The 19,876-nt window shown below is 42.2% G+C and overlaps 1 protein-coding gene across 1 annotated transcript in view; it reads right to left on the bottom strand.

Annotated features, from left to right (window-relative positions):
* Nucleotides 1-19,876, bottom strand: part of LOC106807513 (rho GTPase-activating protein 32-like) — a gene marked incomplete at its 3' end in the record, with an annotated part of 35,145 nt that overhangs the window by 421 nt on the left and 14,848 nt on the right. Inside the window, exons 3-16 of the mRNA XM_014809858.1 lie at nt 14,862-14,994; nt 12,679-12,740; nt 11,290-11,374; nt 9,762-9,916; nt 8,902-8,977; nt 8,418-8,510; nt 7,928-8,053; nt 7,208-7,285; nt 5,567-5,837; nt 5,010-5,112; nt 4,284-4,428; nt 3,610-3,794; nt 2,639-2,781; nt 2,203-2,401 (exon numbers count right to left, since the gene is read on the bottom strand). Of these exons, the coding sequence (XP_014665344.1) occupies nt 2,203-2,401; nt 2,639-2,781; nt 3,610-3,794; nt 4,284-4,428; nt 5,010-5,112; nt 5,567-5,837; nt 7,208-7,285; nt 7,928-8,053; nt 8,418-8,510; nt 8,902-8,977; nt 9,762-9,916; nt 11,290-11,374; nt 12,679-12,740; nt 14,862-14,994 (1,854 nt within the window). The remainder of the gene's footprint in view (nt 1-2,202; nt 2,402-2,638; nt 2,782-3,609; nt 3,795-4,283; nt 4,429-5,009; nt 5,113-5,566; nt 5,838-7,207; nt 7,286-7,927; nt 8,054-8,417; nt 8,511-8,901; nt 8,978-9,761; nt 9,917-11,289; nt 11,375-12,678; nt 12,741-14,861; nt 14,995-19,876) is intronic.

Raw genomic sequence — 19,876 nt, 5'->3', positions numbered from 1 at the left:
GGATTGACATGCAGGGCTTTTGCTAACCGATTTTAAACACATATTGCATTCCTGGTTATCAACATCGAAAAAAGATGATCTATCGCCAGATGCAGCGAACGGCAAATCATGAAAAACAACCGATAAATCCGAGACAAAGAATCAACAAATAGGATGTGTACGTCGTCGCGGGCGACACTCAGCAGGTGCAGCAGCGAAGCGAGCGCCGCGCTTCGATTCCCTCCGCGGGCCAGCAGCCGGCAACTGTCGCGCAGCATGCACGACTCATTCGTCGCGTCGCCGCCGTAGTGGCAGCGTTGCCCATCGGGCCAGACGGCGCGTTGCATGGCGCCCGGTCCGGCAGCAAGCCGCTGCAGCGACTCTCGCGCTCTTCACGCCGTGCGGGGCAAGCTTCTTTGCGCCGCGTCGGCGTCTCCAGCAAGGGCGGCGACGCGACGCAGAGCGCGCAGCTCGGGCGTCTCCGACTTTGCGTGGCCCCTGCAGACGACTTTTGTTCACTTGTGCGAGCGGGCGTGCGCGCGCATTCGTGAAGAATGCCTTCCAGCCAGAGGGAGGCGCGTTCGCCTTCTTGCCCGTTCTTGGGCGCGCTGCGGAGTGGGACAACATCGGGGGAGCGGGCGGGGGCGGGGGGATTAGCGGTCGCGCTTTGCCCACACTCACGCGGTTATTCGTAATCAGTGCAGTTTGGTACACGTAGTAGTAGATAATGTTAGTAGTGAGCTGATGTGCAGTTTAGTGGCATGGGTATGCACCATCAGTGCCAGTTTTGTAGCATAAGGGAGTAGTAGCATGATGCACAGTTTTAGTGCATGTCGAAAGCACTATTCAGGGGCAGTTTTTGTACAGGGAGTAGTGAAAATGATGCACAGTTTAGGTGCATGTAGTCGACATCAGTGGCAGTTTTTGTAGGCAGGGAGTCCCGTACATGATGCCCCAAGTGTTAGTGCATGTTAGCCACATCAGGCCTGGCAGTTTTTGTAGCAGGGCGTCGTACATGATGCAACAGTTTTAGTGCATGTTAGCACATGCAAGGCAGTTTTTGTACGAGATCGTGAACATGGATGCACAGTTTAGTGGGCATGTACGCACGATCATGACGCAGTTTTGTACGAGAGAGTAGTACATGATTGCACAGTTCTAGTGGGGCCATGTAGGCAGGCATCAGGGGCAGTTTGTACAGGGAGTAGTAAATGATGCACAGTTTAGTGCTATGTAGGCACATCAGGGCAAGTTTTGTACACGGGAGTCGTACATTGATGGCACAGTTTATGTGGGTGGCATGGTAGCACATAGGGCAGTTGTTTGGTAGCAGGGCGAGTCGTACCATGATGCAGCATTTAAGTGCATGTAGCACATCAGGTGCAGTTTTTGTAGCAGAGAGTGCCGTACATGATGCACAGTTTAGTGCATGTAGGCAGCATGCAAGTGCAGTTTTGTAAGGCAGGGAGTAGTAAATGATGGCAGCAGTTTAGTGCAAGGCTTAGCACATAGGGCAGTTTTGTAGCAGGGAGTCAGTAAATGATGCAACAGTTTATGGCATGTAGGGCACATCAGGGCAGTTTTGTTAGAGGGAGTAGGTAAATGATGGCACAGTTTAGTGCATGTAGCAACATCAGGGCAGTTTTTGTAAGGGCAGGGAGTAGTAACATGATGCAGCAGTTTAGTGCATGTAAGCGCATCACCATCAGGGGCAGTTTTGTAACAGGGAGTCTGTACATGATGCACGCAGTTTAGTGCACTGTAGCACATCAGGCGCAGTTCTTTTGTACCAGGGAGTCGTAACATTGGATCACGTTTAGTGCATGTAGCACATCAGGGCAGTTTTGTACTCGAGTGCAGTGTTATCAGTTACTGTCTCGTATCTGGTTTTGTATCGTATTTGGCAGGGGTGGGCAAATTAGTGCGGCTTCCTGAATTAGTACATAAAAACAAAGCTGCAGATGGCTCTACAGTACTAAAAGCCCCCAAAAACAGAGAGCATTTTCATCAAATTACTCATTTACTCGTTTTTTTCATCATAATCTTTTTTCATCGGTCACCAGAGCTTTAGCTCGATTATTTTCGCTTCTGTTATCGATCTAGTGCATTCACCATGCATTAACAAAACCTAGGCATGTACCAGAACTTGACTCTGTTGTCTGCCTTGTGCCCATACTAGTTCGCGTGCTTGTTGAACGAAACACAGCACCCAGCAAAACCTACCCTGGGAATTCGATGACTGTGTGAAACTGGTCGGGCAGGGCCGTAGGACCTCCACCGACCTCGATGTAGCTCTGGTGTGCAGGAAGCAAAGCGAAGTTGACAGGCAGCCCAAGGGCCCTGGAGCGAGCTTCCTCTAGTGACAGCAGCTTCGCTGGCGTGGAGATGGCCAGTGACTTCGGTCGAGCGCGTTTGGGAGGACCTGTCATTCACCATACTTAAGTCAGAATAATACTTCATTCCTATACTGATAGCGAAGGTAGAGCAAGTGTTACAAACAGCCTGTCATCATCATTAGATGTGGAACAACAGCAGCTCTAAAGCACAATTTAAGAGTCTGAAGTCAATTTGAAATATCACCAACGAAAAGTTGTCCAGCCACACCAGAGGTGGCAGTGACAACTATTACGACATGCGACTAATGACAAACAGTCCTCACCCGGTGTGCCGTTGCTGTGGAATGACGGCATCTTGTCATTAAAGATCACATCACAGTATTGGATGAGAAACTCAGTGACGACTGCTTGTATGCCAACACTGTGTAGCCTCGCTGCTGCCGCCCCACTCTCCAGCTCTTTTGACCTGTAATATACATCTAGTTCTTTAGACTTTACTTATGTATTATTTACATAAGTCATTAAACTCGATGTAGGAGCAGCTGGCCATTGCTGCGACGGGGATGAACGCGAGGTACATGTCTAATGATATAAGTAGACGTATAATCAATGTTGCATGACTAACTAGATAGTAATCATCGGGGACATTATGGAAACGGTAGTCACACACGCAAAACCAGGGAATGATTAATGACCACAGAGAGGTACAGAGGGCTGACATCGGGATAGTACCGAGCCTGTGATTGGTTGAGAAGTAGAGACCACTATGTAGGGTCAAGGAGTTAGAACGACACCCTATATAAGGGAGGACAGCGAACTGGGTTCTCACTGCTCCTTTGACATTAAAGGTTGTATTCATTGTTTAGACTGAGTTAAGTGATTCCCTACAAACTGCACTCTTGTCCTTTTCTCCAAATACACTACCACGAGACACAACACCTTAGTTCTGCCATCGCACTGAAATACAGATCTTTTGTGTGTAAATATCACGTAAAAATCTCTACAGTTTTACATCAAAGTTATACAGCTCTCAGGCATTAGACAAGAAAAATTTTTTTTCTTTCTGTGTGATCTGGCTTCATATCTTTAGACCTGCAACACATGCAATTCAAAGCTCCGATTTTCATCTGGACGTCTTTAGATCCTCGTTGTTGAAGGTCGCTTACTAATCATCATACAAAAAGGAGAGTTAGAGTGAAGCAAGCCACTCCACCCGCAAAACCCGTAAGCTACCTAACGGCAGAGCGGCGTGCCACCGAGGCGTAAAAGCAAGATGGGTGAGCCAGGTGCACACCTGAGCAGGTTGGGAGCCCAGACGATCGCGATGTTCTTGCAGTGCATGCCCGTCTCGGATCCGTGCGACGCGACCTTGGCCAGGTGTCGGATGAGGTACTTCAGCGTCCTGTAGTGCGGTGGCGGCAGCTTCTGCACCACGTCGAAGATGCGCATCAGCCTGTTGTCCTCGTCCTGCACCGCTCGCTGCGAACAGATGGCGCCACGCGGTTACCACGCTTGTATACGACATGAGCAGTGAACGATACGATGGTAGCGTGCGGACTGTAAACACTGCTTATGGGTAAGGACAGTGATGGCACGGTTAATGATTGTTATTGAATTAGCATTTTCATTTCTGGTTTAAGTCACTGCTTTACGTGCACCGTGGCAAAAGATTAAAGCATTTTTTACTTTGTGTTCACACACAACCACTGCATATTGCTGCTAGTGCTGCTGTTGCTGCTACTGCTGCTGTTGCTGCTGCTGCTGCTGCTGATACTACTACTACTCTCATTTCCTACCATTCTTTTACCCTATAAGAGCATGTATATGAACGCTAGAACAATGCTGATAAATGTTCACTACAATACCATCACAGAATGGCCTGCCCACTCCACTCCACAATTCAAACTGCCCACCAACAAACTATGCTCGCTACAGCACCCGCGGACGGCGCCACCGCCACGCACTCACCACGAAGCTGTCATAGAGCTGGTAGGTGAGCAGTGGGTTCGGCAGCTCTCGGAAGTACATCTTCAGCAGCGACGCGACGCAGTGGATGTCCTGCAGAATCAAGTCGTCCTCCATGTCCGGGATGCGGTCCTCGTCGAACGTGTGCCTACAAACGAACGAGCACGCGCCATCGCAGAATGAGCCAGCACTCCTCTACCAGCTCACACGTCAACGACCGACTGATACCGCGTGTGCATGCCGTCGCAGAATGAGCCTGCACTCCTCTACCAGCTCACACGTCAACGACCGACTGATACCGCACATGCATGCCATCGCAAAGTGAGCCTGCACTCCTCTACCAGCTCACACGTCAACGACCGACTGATACTGCACGCGCCCCGTCAGTGTCGTGTCGTCGTCGCGGCAAATGAGAAGCTTAGGGACCGTGTTCTAGCATGCTGGGTGAAACATTCTGAGTGTGGAGAGAATCGGAACACGCTCGGTTAGTCCGATCATCGGCGTTACAATCACCAGGTGATAACACCAATTTACCAATTATTAATCACCAAATGATTTTACCATGTACGAATGATTTCGTGTTTGATGCTGGCCTACCCATTCATTAAGATCTCATTCTATTTTTTTACCAGTCGTAAGTTACACATGTATACATGGTTGCCAACTGGAGTTAACTAAGAGGCTTCAACGGAGATTAAAACAAGGATTAAATACATAGCAACCTCTTACCTTAATTTCTGTATGTTTGAGGACACACCAGAGAGTCTATAGATACCATCGACGATACCATGTTTTTCAATCGTCGATCCACAGCATTTTAGTACCATTGGAACTAAAATAAAAATATATAAATGGAATAAATAAGCTATGATTCCGTAAATTAGTGTCAACTTAACCTATGAATCTAATAAAAACAGAGTATGAAATATGAAACCATGTCAAATTCATCGCAAATTTAGGTTCACGGTAAAACTCATGCGTGACGATTTCCCGGGAACATTATCTGCGAGTGTCACTATTGTTACGCTCACCATTATATCACAACATTATTTAATTTTACATTTTTTATTATAATAATATTTTATTATTATATTTGATAACGTTATGATTTACGTTATCAACATAATCCGTTCTCGTTGACAACAAATCAATCATTATCCATACGTTGCGAGCGCACGGGTAAGCGAGGTAAATCAAGGAGCTACCCCCACAGAAAAATCATCGCACGCGCGCACGGATTTTCGCCCAGCGACGACGCTCTGCGACGGACAGACAGACAAACTCACGCTCGAGGCCATTGTTGAGCAGGTGCTCGCCGAGGTCACAGCCGAACACGCGCTCCTTGAGGATGCCGCTCTGCTTGAGCTTGCGCCGCGAAGGCCGAGACGTCAGGAACGAGCGCAGGAACGACATCAGCTTGCCGTTGCGGTTCACCGGCCGCTCGGCGGCGCCGGCGTCGGCTCCGTCGGGCGACGGCGTCGCGCCGACGCGCATCAGGTGCGGCACCTGCGCCTTGTCGCCGATCAGCTCGACGCACTCACGAGGGAAGAAGCCCACCTGCAGCAGCAAAGGGAGGGGAGGCATGAGAAGCCAGGAGATAACCACACAACGATGGGGGAGGTTCCGCAACGCGGTGCATCAAGACCGGGACCTGTGTAGTGCGAGATTTATTGCAGTGTAGTGCGGGGTTTAGTGTGTTGTAGTGCAGTATAGTGCAGTGTTTAGTGTGATGTAGTGCAGGGGTTAGTGTGGTATAGTGCAGGGTTTAGTGCAGTGTAGTGCACGGTTTTGTGTGGTTTAGTGCTGTCTAGTGCAGGGCTTAGTGTGGTGCAATGTGTGGTTTAGTGCGGGGTAGTGCAGAGTCTAGACTAGTAGAGCAGTGTAGTGCATGGTTTAGTGAGGTGTAGTGCATGGTTTAGTGAGGTGTAGTGCAGGGTTTAGTGAGGTGTAGTGCAGAGTTTAGTGTGGAGCAGTGCGGGTTTAGTGAGGTGTGATGCAGTTACTGTTACGGTGTGATGCAGTTACAGTCACGGTGGGATGCAGTTACAGTCACAGTGGGATGCAGTTACATTCACAGTGGGATGCAGTTACAGTCACGGTGAGATGCAGTTACAGTCACAGTGGGATGCACTTAGACACAGTGTGATGTAGTTACAATTACGATGTGATGCAGTTACAGTCACGGTGGGATGCAGTTACAGTCACGGTGGGATGCAGTTACAGTCACGGTGGGATGCAGTTACAGTCACGGTGGGATGCAGTTACAGTCACGGTGGGATGCAGTTACAGTCACGGTGGGATGCACTTAGACACGGTGTGATGTAGTTACAATTACAGTGTGGCTCAGTTACATACTACAGGGGTAGACTTTTGATTGAGGAAGAAAGGCAGGCTACATGCTCTCATAAAGAGTCCTCAGTAAAAGGAGGAAGTCCATAGCATAAAACAAGTAATACCCTGAAGGGCTTAAACGATTGTGTGATTTTTTATATATTACCATTAGTGTCGGGTGATTCTGCCTCAAAATCGGCTCGTTTTAGATTTAAGATTTAAGCTTGGTTTCAGGCAACTGTATGAGCTTGTGAAGTGAGAAAATCAATACTGTCTTTCAACTAAATAATGGTAATGTTATATGAAACCAAGTAGCAGCACTACACAATTACTGAGTATCACATGACATGCTCTCCATCAATCAGAAGGTATAATGTCAAACTGGGATACACACCAGTGCACATACTGTGTTGGAACGTCTTTGCGACAGTCAATTAACAGTACCTATTTGTTCACTAAAAGTAAAAGTGATTAATTTAATAAGATATTCTATCAGAATTTACCATTATTAATAGGTTTATAGCCACTTTCTTGCTAGGTTCTACAAATAGCTGCAGAATCTTTTGTAAAAAAATTAAAATTAAATTTCAACCTACCTCAAAGCCCCGCTTTCCTCGCCACCAGCCAGATTCCTCTGTGGAAGGCATGTCAATCACAGAGATTATGTCTCCAACCTGCCAATACAATGTTATGATTACTGTGAGACTACATTCAAATAAAAAATACGATCATGCTAGGAAACAACACAGTAATGCAAAATGCTTCCGCTTACAAGTTCTTCCTTTATTTTGAATTCACTATTGTTCACTGAGTGTTTGATGTGAATTTGATTTTCTTAATATTAAATTTGTTTACCAATATAATAATTCTAAAAAAAAAAACAGGAAATGCATGCGACTAGTGTCATCAAGCTCAAACAGACAGTACAGTTTGTTAAGTTAAATGCACACTGTTGCCAAGTTTTAGCCCATGTTATAAGTGAACCCGTGCTATATGGAGTTTATATTTTTTTATCTGACAGACAGGGTTCACATGGGCATAGAAATGTCCTGGAATGTGACTCCTTGAATTTGAAACTATTGTGTTTTATACTGGAATAAAACTAGTTCCTAGTTAATTGGGATAAAACCTGTGGCCACGTTGCATGGTCTACCAGTGTATCATCATAAAATACTGCCTACAAGGATTTAAACAAATCTGAGTGGCAAGCTTAAACATGCTGTATTTTGTTTTAAATACTGCACATAAGTGCCAAATGGACTGAACATATTTCACAAATACGATTCATGCACACTTGCACGTTTGTTAAAATTTACCTCAAAAGAGATTTCATCGGCAGCCTGGGCAGTGTACCTCTTCACAACGTGTGCTGCAGCTATCGCCGGTGTGTTGATGGCAGAAGATTCATCTGTCACTAGCAGCCGATTTCCACGGTTGTCGAGCTGTCGGAAAAGTTTTATTATCCGTTTATCATTAGATGCCATATTAAGACCAAGAAAAATATGGTACTATGCTAAATAGCACGTTTGGACAACTAAATGGTTTTTGATTGATCAAAGGTGATCATCATGATGATTAGTATTATAATATACGCAAGAAATGTAGAAATGTCATAATTTTATTAACAAAAGAATGCCAACTATGGGAAAGTTATGACTCTGCAGAACTGCTATATTGTCTTCACCCTTTGGTTCACCATGATGTTGTCATAGGTAACTAATAAATGAAGTTTTAGGCACTATATAGCTAGAATAGGATAATGAATCCACAGTGGATAATCAAACTACGTGTTGATGTCATGTGTACCTCTAGCCAGTTTAGAATGGGTCCACAGCTGATGAGGCTGCCCGCAATACTGGTGAATCGAGCCAAGTAATTGGACAACATGTGCTTCATACTCTGAGGAGAAAATGTGATGATGCAACTGATGAGAGACTTGTCAACAACAGTTATCTCACAAGCTGGCGTTCACGTCTACTTTGATCAATACCACACTTCATTACACAAGCAAATGTCAACAATATTACCAGAAATCCCTAATTCATGATATATTGAAATAGAACAATAAGAGTTTTAGGTAGAACAAACATATAATATAACTGAGTATATGAGCAGCATAACTAATATATTACTAAATGGTAAATTGTATTCCAATTCCTAACTTTTAACGTTTGCACCCAAGCACGCATGTACGCACACATAAATACATACAAGCACTTGAGCATATAGTAAGGAGTATATACACGCACAGTACGTACGCAAGCACGCACTCATGCATGCACACACATACCTCTCTTGGTTCCTCTGACAAAACCTCTCCCTTTGGAAGTTCTGTGAGTTGGCTATACTTTCTATCATAAACACACCTATATTTAAGAAACAAAGAGAACCCCACAAAAATGTATATAAATAAAATCAACATTGGATGTTAGGGAAAATTCTTTTGCAATGTTATTAATAGTAATGTTAAAAGCCCTATCACCAAACATACCATTCAGAATTTCTGATATTCAATAAGTTATCAGAGGAATACATTATCACTTTTTTTAAATGTTATTTAAGATAATCTCCTGGTTAGTACAGGGCTACAATGATCACCGCTAATGACACATTGCTGGATAAAAAATATTTCCTTGCCCTGCTTACATTTTTCCTCAATCATAACAAGAAAGATGTTATCCAATGTTATTAGCACTTTACCCACACAACCAGTGTGGAGCTAACTATTTATGTGCCCTCTGAACATTAGACTATGGGTATTAAACACGAGGTATGGATACGTGTCATACACAAAAGAATTGTTCAGCAATACAAATACTCCGTAGTGAAGCACACTGATGTAATTTGAAAAATACACACACATGTGCATGTCTCTTCTCTTACCTACCCCAATTCTTCAGGGTATGGTGGTGACAAAAAGCAATAAAATCCCCACCCGTCTATAGGCCATTTCACCTAAACACAATATCGGAAAATTTCAGCCAAACAAATGTTGGTAGGCAGTTTTGGACGGTTGCGAATAATCACAACGGTAACATTCCACAAAGCTCCGAGTGAAAAGGCCTATATGCTGTGATGCGTGTGCGCAGTTGGCTATCAAAATTTAAAAAAAAACAATGCTCATCAGTCACCAATGAAGCTACAATGTACCTATGAAGCTGCTTGTCAAGCATGCGGAAGTTTTCGTAGGTTCTGCGCACTATCCAGGACTTGTTGTTGCAAGTGATTTGCACATAGAACACTCTATCCTCTTCCCCAGCACCCGATATTGCCGTGTGACTGTGCGGGGTGTCGAACATGCATGCCTGTGAAATTAGACAGCAAAGCTGCAGCATAAGTGGGCACGCGCAAAAATCACTCGGTGAACTCTGAAACGGCTTAGGCGTGCTGACATCAGAAACTCACCTTGCGGGAGGTACACTGGTGCATAAACTGATCTGAATACTATAAAAGTGTGTGGCTGCACATGTGTATGTGAGCATGTGCGTTCGTGAGTGCACGCGGGCGTGCGTGAGCGCGCGTGCATGAGCATGCAGACATGTTTGGGAGTGTGTATATGCATGTGCGTGCATCCGTGCATGTGTTTTGGGTGCGTGCGTGCATGTATGTGCGTGTATATATATACTGGATGCGTGTCTGTCTGCATGCACAGCTGGTTACATGTTAACGCAAATCTTTATGATACATGTATGTACAGGTTTTATCTACAGTTGGGAATTTTACAGCGAAAATTGGACATCATTGAACGTCCCTTCAGAATACTTTCATGACAATGTTAGTAGAAAGTAACTAGACTATTTGTGACAGAGATCATTTGGGAATGCAAATAATGGGTATATGGATCTATGGACGAAACTGTTGAGAATACAAGCTGCTCATCAGAATTTTATATATACATTCATTTTACATGCTTTCATTTCTCAACAATCGTACTAATGTAGTTTGTTTAAATTGCAGCCACGGTGGATTACGAATAGCATTAAATTATTATAATGCTAAAAATGAATTATGCATTTAGAACAGAAACCAACTCTACTTAAAACAGTGTAAAATTGGCCAACTACTTGACCACACCACAATTGTGAAGTTGTTTACATGTACCTGGAGAATTTAACTGGTACCATCTATATGAATGAGCATATATGTATATATATATATATAACTTATAAGTTACTATGAGCATTACACTTACTACACAATTACGCTGTATTCTGTTTTGCTCTCACACCTTTTATCAAGTTGTTGGATGCTACATTTTTAACTTGATGGCTAGTGGATTTTCCTAACATATCACTAAAAAAAGTAGTGGCAAATTTGGGCTTCTCCTGCCTTAAACCTTAGGTACAAACTCAGTGAGCATTAAGTAGTTTATGCTAGCAGAGCAGAATGTCAATTTTGTGATGTACATGAACACACACACACTATATATATATATATATAGTGCAAATTTTTAGTTAAAGAAGTTAATTTTTAGTTATCCAAATTAGCCAACCAATATAACCCCATAATAACACCTAACCACAAGTACATCTTGCATCACAGTTGTAAAAAAAACCATGTAGCAAATTAGTTTCATTAATAAAACAGTAAAAAACTGCAGGAAAGTTGTTTTCGTTAATATGTGTATACATACTTAAAAATATATTGCATCGTCCTGTTAGGAAAATCTCTCACTTACCGAAATTCGGCTGATCTCGATATGATCATAGTGAAAATGTGCACACTCGTCCAGTTTTGGAAAGCGAGAACTTCCATCTAACAACCTGTAGAGAAATAATAAAAAACGGTAAATAACGGTATGCCTAGCATGAAAAAAGTTGCAGTGTTTCATAGCAAAAATAAAGCACAGATTCAGTTTCACAGCCAATTAGCTGGGAACGTAAGTAACCTTCTACGTTTCTGACATTTCATTAGCTGTGGCACACACGCAATGTGCCATACAATTACACGTTTTACGTCAACGATCACTACGCAGTCAAATCAAATGGACAACCAGCATCGCTCCAAAGCAAGGCGTAATGCAGTACAACAACGTAGCATATCCCCCCCCCCAACCACCTATAGCTCGGAAGAGAGTAAGATCATTACCAAAAAAAAAGTTATGAGCAAAAAAAAGTACTGAGACACTAGCCACATTTTGTGCTATGAGTTGAATTGGGAGTATAAGGACAGTCCTATAATAAATCCCTGGAATCTTAGGGTTGGGAACAATAATCGTGTGAACTGCTGGTTGAATAAACCAATTACTGACATTTTCGCTTCGGTCAACCTCGTGTTTCAGCCAATAATTATTACTTTTTCGCGGTCAGTAATATAACACTGTCTGGGGTAGCAGGCAGCAAGCCATATGTTTGTTATTCTATGCAGGTTAAGTCCAGAAGACAGACGCAGACACTATACTCGTATTTTTGAGTATGCATGTTGTATCACTAGCTCCACACCAGATTATCACCGAAAGTATTACACGAATGCAGATAAATGCTGCTGTATGGAATATGCACTAGAACACTCTGTTTTCTAAATAGTATTAAATGTTTGTTCGTGCTCATTCTAAATGACACCAAATTTCAACAAATGTGACTACACTGCTAATGCACAAAACTGTGCAAACTAACTTAATCTCTCTAGCTCAGTAGCTCTAAGAGCAACAGCAACATTAATTTCCAATAACTTCGAAATATGACCAACTATAATTGAATGTGAACTTTTTGCAGAGATCGATTAGAGAATCAAGTCATAAATTACAAATGGTGAAGGGCATAATGAAGCCATTTTGGAAGAAATGATCATAATATCCCTTAGCTGTCAGTGAGGTAAAATTCACTGGTGCATATACCAACTGTATTAATATTACCCAATATCTATCAATCACAATCAGAATGAGTAATCATTAACTTTGATCACTGGTCAGTTGAAGGCAACTGCTGATCGATTATAAGATTTCGATTGAATTCTTATCAGTAGCTACAGTATTTCTTAGTAATTTTAATTAAAATATGACCCGACAGCATAACAAGGCAGTATTAGTAGTATTTTTAAACTACAGAGGAAAAACAAAAAGACTTACGGTACAATGTGCTTGATCTTGAGTGCCGAGCCATCCTTCGAACTCGGCGTAATCTCACCCGACTGCAATACAAAATTTATGCAATAAAATAACACGTTTACCTGCATCGCCACTCCTCATTACGATTCTTACCTAGGAACACTGAGATTCAATCAGCACTACAGACTGTTTCCAAAGGTAGCCTTGGCTGGCAACACATTTTCAATAGGTTTCTTCGTAATGAATCAGGGAGTCTACCACTACCAGTCTACCAGTACTACCAAAATACACTTATTGCCATACATTTTTCAATGAGGTATCTAAACTTGAGCATAAGGGTTGGTAAAATGCGTGAGTTAAATTAGGGGGTTATTACTGCTGAATATACCAATTTTTACAGTTCAAGGTTAATATAAAATAACTACACCAAACTATAATAAAAAATATTAACACAGAAAAATACCACTGTGCAGAATATGCACTAGAACTCTGTTTTATGAAAGTTATCAAATGTTTGTTAGTGCTCAATTTATGGCATGCTAAATTTCGACATTCTTATTTCAACAGTCTTACTTTAAAAACTTACAGTATTTGTTACATACTATGACACTTCATTACCACCCATTGAGATTACGTAAGTTGAGCTTCAAAGGTGCATTTTCACACTCGTTATTTAGGAGGCTTACAATGTAAGTGATATTACAATTGCCACTATAATGAACCTAGTGACGAAAGCTGAAATATTTCAATCTACTATTCGGCTTACTCTAATGACTCGTGTGAAAGGCAAATATAAACAACAACATTAATTTACATAATCTATGAGAGTAACAGATAATGTTTTTGATTAATTTTCATTGCTACTGAAGAGTAAAATTGGTATGAAATAAATATAAAGCCCTACTTAACTGGGAGTTGTGTTAAAAGCTAGAGTCAGTACTCAGTAGGTGACTAATGCTGTACTTGGCTTATTAGCAGCTGTTGGCTTAGCTGGTAAATGAGTTAATGGATGGAAATGTTAGAGAGACAGGCCGAGTAACTGTCAATGTTTAAATTAACCAAATGTCAGTGTTGCCGCGAGGCCCTACAGAACCCGTTAATACACTCGGTCACCCACCCACACAGTTACAAAACACGTATATAGGGTTTCATGTGTTTAAGTTCTGCCAATGGTGAATTTGTGAATATAGCATGCTTGGTCTATATAGTGTTCGGCTGACTGATATTGCTACAGACATGCTACAAAATCAGTTTAGCACATAAAACATTGTGGTAAACTAAAGTGTGTTTTTTAAATGAATCCAAAAGTTTACTGTGATTAAAAATGGTTATATGAAATAGATAAATATTTATTTAAAACAAAGTTTGTTTGTCATAAATATAGTTAGGTAAGCATGCTCTAAAGGGAATGTTCACAAGCGCGACCTTCGGATGATCTTTAAACAAGGGAGCTGCACAGGATTGCAGAACCTGCCCATGAATCAATAATAATCTGCCGTATAACAGACAAGCACATTGATCGTTCACAGCACAGACAAGCACACTAACAACTGACACCACAGACAAACACTAACAACTCACACCACAGCCAAGCACACTAAGTCACTAACAACTCACACCACAGCCAAGCACATTAAGTCACTAACAACTCACACCACAGATAAGCACACTAACAACGCACACCACAGCCCAGCACATTACAAACACACCACAGACAAGCACACTAACAACTCACACCACAGACAAGCACATCACAAACTCACACCATAGACAAGCACACTAACAACGCACACCACAGCCCAGCACATTACAAACACACCACAGACAAGCACACTAACAACTCACACCACAGCCCAGCACATTACAAACACACCACAGACAAGCACACTAATAACTCACACCACAGACAAGCACACTAACAACGCACATGACAGACACACTAACAACTCACACCATAACCAAGTACACTTCCCACTCACTACAGACAAAAAAAATGCTAGAACCTATTGAAAATCAGTGATAGCACCTATATGAATACCAATACGGGAAGAGTTTGCAACATATTACAAACCTGACAGAAAAGGATGCGGCCACTACAAAGTGTAATATTGGCAGTACAATGGTTACATTAACCATCAAAGTTGTCATCAAGAGCAGCATCACCAGCAGGCCGTGTTCTCACTAGATTATCAATTATTACATACCTTTGAGTAGCACTGGCTCTTGTGTATTTCTTGCAGAGACCTCAAGGATGTTCCTGACGCACGCCGATTGGCATAACTGTTCCTGTTACTTGTGCTACCCTCTGGTGGCTCACTCCCAGCCATTCTAGGGGCCCTACAAGAGCAACAGTACAATAGGTACTAACATAGCTCCAACATATCAAAAGACAGTTAGTTGAACAATCGAACATTCACATTTAATATTTTATGCTGATCACGTGATGTGAATGCATGCAACAAAATAACAGTATACATGTATGCACGAAACATTGCGATCAATTTGAAATTTCTAAGAAGATAAAAATCAAATCCAAATCACTCATTTTGGAAATGACCCATTTGAATGTTATTGCAATGCACATTTCTAGAATTTGAGATGAATTTTGCAAAACTGGCTTTTTAGGAACGAGCAACAATTCAGAGTGACCTATGTCATCAAAGGCACAATTTCGACTGGAGTGGTGTCAGTTCATTATATAATATCCTGTGGTGATGTAGTTATATCCAAATACTCAGCTGTGACCCCACCTATGATCTCTTCATGTGATACAGTATGTGTCAAATCTCACACACAGATTATGAGTGAAGCATGGAGCCTTCACCATATCCAGACTAGTGCACTGATTACACATTTTGTTCAGTTATAAATAGTGGGTAAGAAGCAGAATAAATATGCTGAAATTACACAGAGTATAGTCAAGCATTGTAGTCTGGTTTAACAATGCATACAATTGCGATCCGTGATACATGTGGTAAATTATGGTTCAAAGGCACCATTCACGTTATAAAATAATAAAAGATACTAATGTCTCAACCACATTAATTAATCAATTTAACATTATTATCACCATCTTATTTTTTGGTTAAATTCAGAATCATTACTGCTCACTAGAAATTAGTAATGCATAATATCTCGACAAAAAAGGATTATTGACAGAATGAAATTGTGATGATGAATTCATGTTTGCAACTATTGGTGTTCAGGGTTCTGCCCAGGATTTTTTAGAGCTGGGCGCATCCAGTTGCGACAGGTGCAAGCGCCGTAGGCGTGAAGCCAATCTAGGGGGGGGGCCGGGGGCATGCCCCCCCCGGAAAATTTTTGATTTTGGATAGTCTGAAACTCAATTTCCTGCATTCTGAGCAATAAAAAGCCCATATATCACCATATATTCTTTTTTTTTAATCAAAAATTAGTGCCGGGCGGAGATAACCGACTCGTTTATAGTGCCGGGCGGCAACCGCGAGTGCCGGGCACACCCGCCCACCGCCGCCCACCGTGGGCAGAACCCTGGGTGTTGCATGAGCTATGCCTGCACACTGGAATGTATGAGCAACTGTTATACACTAAAAGTAACAGGTAGTGCTTTGCAGGGTTGGGAATTTGGTCTGCAACTTGTGACCACTTAATTAACATTTTACTTGGTGATTATTTATATTTGCAGTTGTTCATTATCAACACAAAGGTATGCTATCTTCATGATCGGATAATGATATATATGTATAGATATAGATATATATATATATAATACACAAACTATAACTGTACCAGCACCTACTAAACACAAATGGTGTTCAGTAGAATATGAAAGAAAGTAATAACAAGAAGAATATATAGAAAGCACGATATTGGGCATACATAATGAACTAGTATAGGACTTAGTAGTGCAATGTAAATGTACATAATATCAAGAGCGTATAAAGAAGGAGAGCGTACAACGGTAAAATGCTGAAACCATGTTGCAGTATTAGTCGAATTAATAAACTTTCCCCGTTTTATTTTGACGATTCTTTGCAGTATTATTGATCAGCTGTCCTACCTTGTTAATATAAAACAAACCGCATGTCCCTACGATGCACCTACGCTGAGATCTGCCCTTCGGCGAAAATATCAGATTTTCACCGCTCATTATCTCAGCGTAGGGGCATCCTAGGAACATGCGGTTTGTTTTATATTAATAAGGTAGGACAGCTAATCAATAATATGTACTGCAAAGAATCGTCAAAATAAAACGGGAAAAGTTTATTAATGCGACTAATACTGCAACATGGTTTCAGCAATTTACCGTTGTATGCTCTCCTTCTTTATACGCTCTTGATAATATTCTTTACTATATATTTCTGACTGATGGAGAATATATTTCAAGGTTCATGACTGATACAGAATCTATGTAAGATACATTCGTTTATGTACTCATCACAATATACTCATCAGTTACAGAATACAGCAACGTAACGTAACAGAACTTCAGCAGCGTTTATACGGTTACATAAAGTTCATAATAAAAGTGACTGCTTGCCCTCACAAGTTAATGCAGACAGAATTGGGGCGCATGCACGCAGACACACAGATACGCATGCAAACATGCACACATGCATGCACACACGTGCACATGTGCGCACAAACACAAGAAATACCCCGAGACACATAACTCTGAGCTCCGAGACAGATAACTGAGTCATATTGGATTTAAACTGACGACGTGATAAATGCTCTTCATTAAACCTATGATTAAACATAGAATAGATGTTTTGGGAATCCTTGGTATCAGTGTGTAAAAACCTATGAGTTCCACCCTTTTTAGTCTTCCACTGTTTAATACAATGATCATACATGATACAGTTATCATACACATGTAATGTATAGGGCAAGGAATACAAACAGACACACCAAAACAAACCGGGTGCACAACTATATAAGAAATTTGTGACTCCGTATGTGGCAAATAAAACGGAAAATGTTTAGGTTGGTAATTTAGATGAAAACTCAAGCGATCGCTTGGGTTTGCATCTTAACAATATTACGGCTTCCAATACGAAAGATCTGTGGTAACTGAATAGTTGGATACCTTTTAAAGTCACATGAAATGCCTAATTTATAACATCACATAACATCATAGACCTTAGCACAACTGACGTTTAACAAAATATTAACTCGTAAGAATTGTTACCATCACTTATTTCAGGAAGTGAACTGCAGCATTCACACTATTACAATGAAATCGAAAGTGAATAAAAACAACAGTCCTGATGGCATCGTTAACCACCCCGAGTAGCATGACAGTAAAAACTCAAATGCAGTTGAAACATAAAATATTAACGCGCTGCTTATTAAAAACCAAAATTGTACTTCTTAAACGAAGAACCTATACATATTATCAAGAGCTCATAATAGATGATATCTCTAATATTATGAGCTCTTGATATTATATACAACACAATATAACTTATAAACGAAGATATTTATTATATATACACGCGTGTATATAATACGCGCGCACACACACACACATGGTGCTAGTGTGTTTAGTGTGCACATTTAGACGCTCGGTCTATACAATTTGACATCAACGAGTTGGGCTCAATTCTAGATCACTGCTTTCGAGTACATGTAACCATAGTTAGTAGAGGGAGACCCCCTAGGGGTTAGTAGGGGGGTCTCCCTCTACTAACAACTATGATGTAACGACGAAACAGTCCAGGTTAACGGCTCCGTAAACCGCTGCTATATTTCGCGCGGTGGGGGGGGGGATAGCGGTGCCATTTAGCGGCGCTTCATTTCGTAAACAAATACGCGGCCGATGGGAACGAAAGCTGCCGACACATGCTTGTAACTGTAGAATGAAAATACGAGGCTCTGTGGTGGTGGCGGGGAGGAGGGAGGCGGTGGTGGCAGCGAGATACGGGGAGCCGTGGCTGTTTGTTATGGATTCAGGGTGTGGACAGCAAGGCCGCCGCTCATCGGCAAACATTTTTCCTCTCGCGAAGTCACGACTCCTCATATTCCTTACACACACACACGCACGCACGCGCGCACACGCACGCACGCACGCACACACACACACACACACACACACACATACACACACACATACATAACGCACACACACACACATACACACATACATACATAACGCACACGATGCGGTGATCACCACACGTAGAACATCACACGCCAGCTTCCCCGTGCCGCCATGCCGATTCCTACTCTCACACACACACACACACACACACACACACACACACACACACACCCATGTCCGCGATTACATCGGGGGCATACATACTTACAAGGCATTCCCACTCCATCTGAGGCAGTAGAGTAGTCTATCCAACAACGCGTGACCTATCATTGGCCTGTCGGTGTACACACATACCGCACCGCACGTCTGGGACGGGCTGACAGAGGGAGAATCACAGGACCATAACGCTAGTGTCTGCCTACAGGAACATGAATCATGCAATGCCATATTAGGGGTAAAGCGGCAGTCACTATTATCACGGTGCAGCCCCGCTGTCGCAGCAGCCGCCGCTGCACAGTGTGCACACTAGGGGTGACTCATGTATGAAAGGTTGTCTTGTATTGATCCAGTCCGCAGCAGCAGCCAACCCATGGGTACCGTTGAGCAGTAGGCGAAGGCAAGCAGCCAGGCGGCGGCACATGTATAACCAGAATCAGTACAAATTTGCTTCGTTTTCTGCACTACTCCCCGACAAAAATTGCAGGCGCGCGCACACATGCGCATGCAACTCCATCTGCCTGCGTGCGGTGATCTGAAGGGGAGATCAATACCCTTAAAGGAAGAGCAGCTATGTGAGGCTGCTCAGCAATTCTATCAAACTGTCCGGTTATGACTAGCATGGAAAACTGGATCCCGAGGCATGCCTATCACCGGCTAACTTTTACCCATTTCCAAATCGCAATTTTTAAATAGTTTACGTGTTATGTCATCACGTTCGTTTTACACAACAAACGACGATATTTTTTAAAATAAATAATTTCTCATAGATATAATAGAATAATGAAAATTGGCATGTGGAAATCAAAATCAATCAAACGATAATCTAACTGAATAACTGTAAAAAAACGAGTGTAGTGTTACTGTTTAATGTATCACATTATATGACATCATACCAAGGTTGGTTTTATAGGAGAGTCGCAGCGTTAGTAGACTTGGGTATGAGAAGACACCGCTTGGATGCAGCTTATTGTAAGCATA

The sequence above is a fragment of the Priapulus caudatus genome, unplaced genomic scaffold, assembly GCF_000485595.1.
Source record: "Priapulus caudatus unplaced genomic scaffold, Priapulus_caudatus-5.0.1 Scaffold220, whole genome shotgun sequence".
NCBI classification, from domain to species: domain Eukaryota; kingdom Metazoa; phylum Priapulida; class Priapulimorpha; order Priapulimorphida; family Priapulidae; genus Priapulus; species Priapulus caudatus.
The sequence above is the reverse complement of the archived record's forward strand: the minus strand, read 5'-3'. Positions and strand labels throughout refer to the sequence as shown.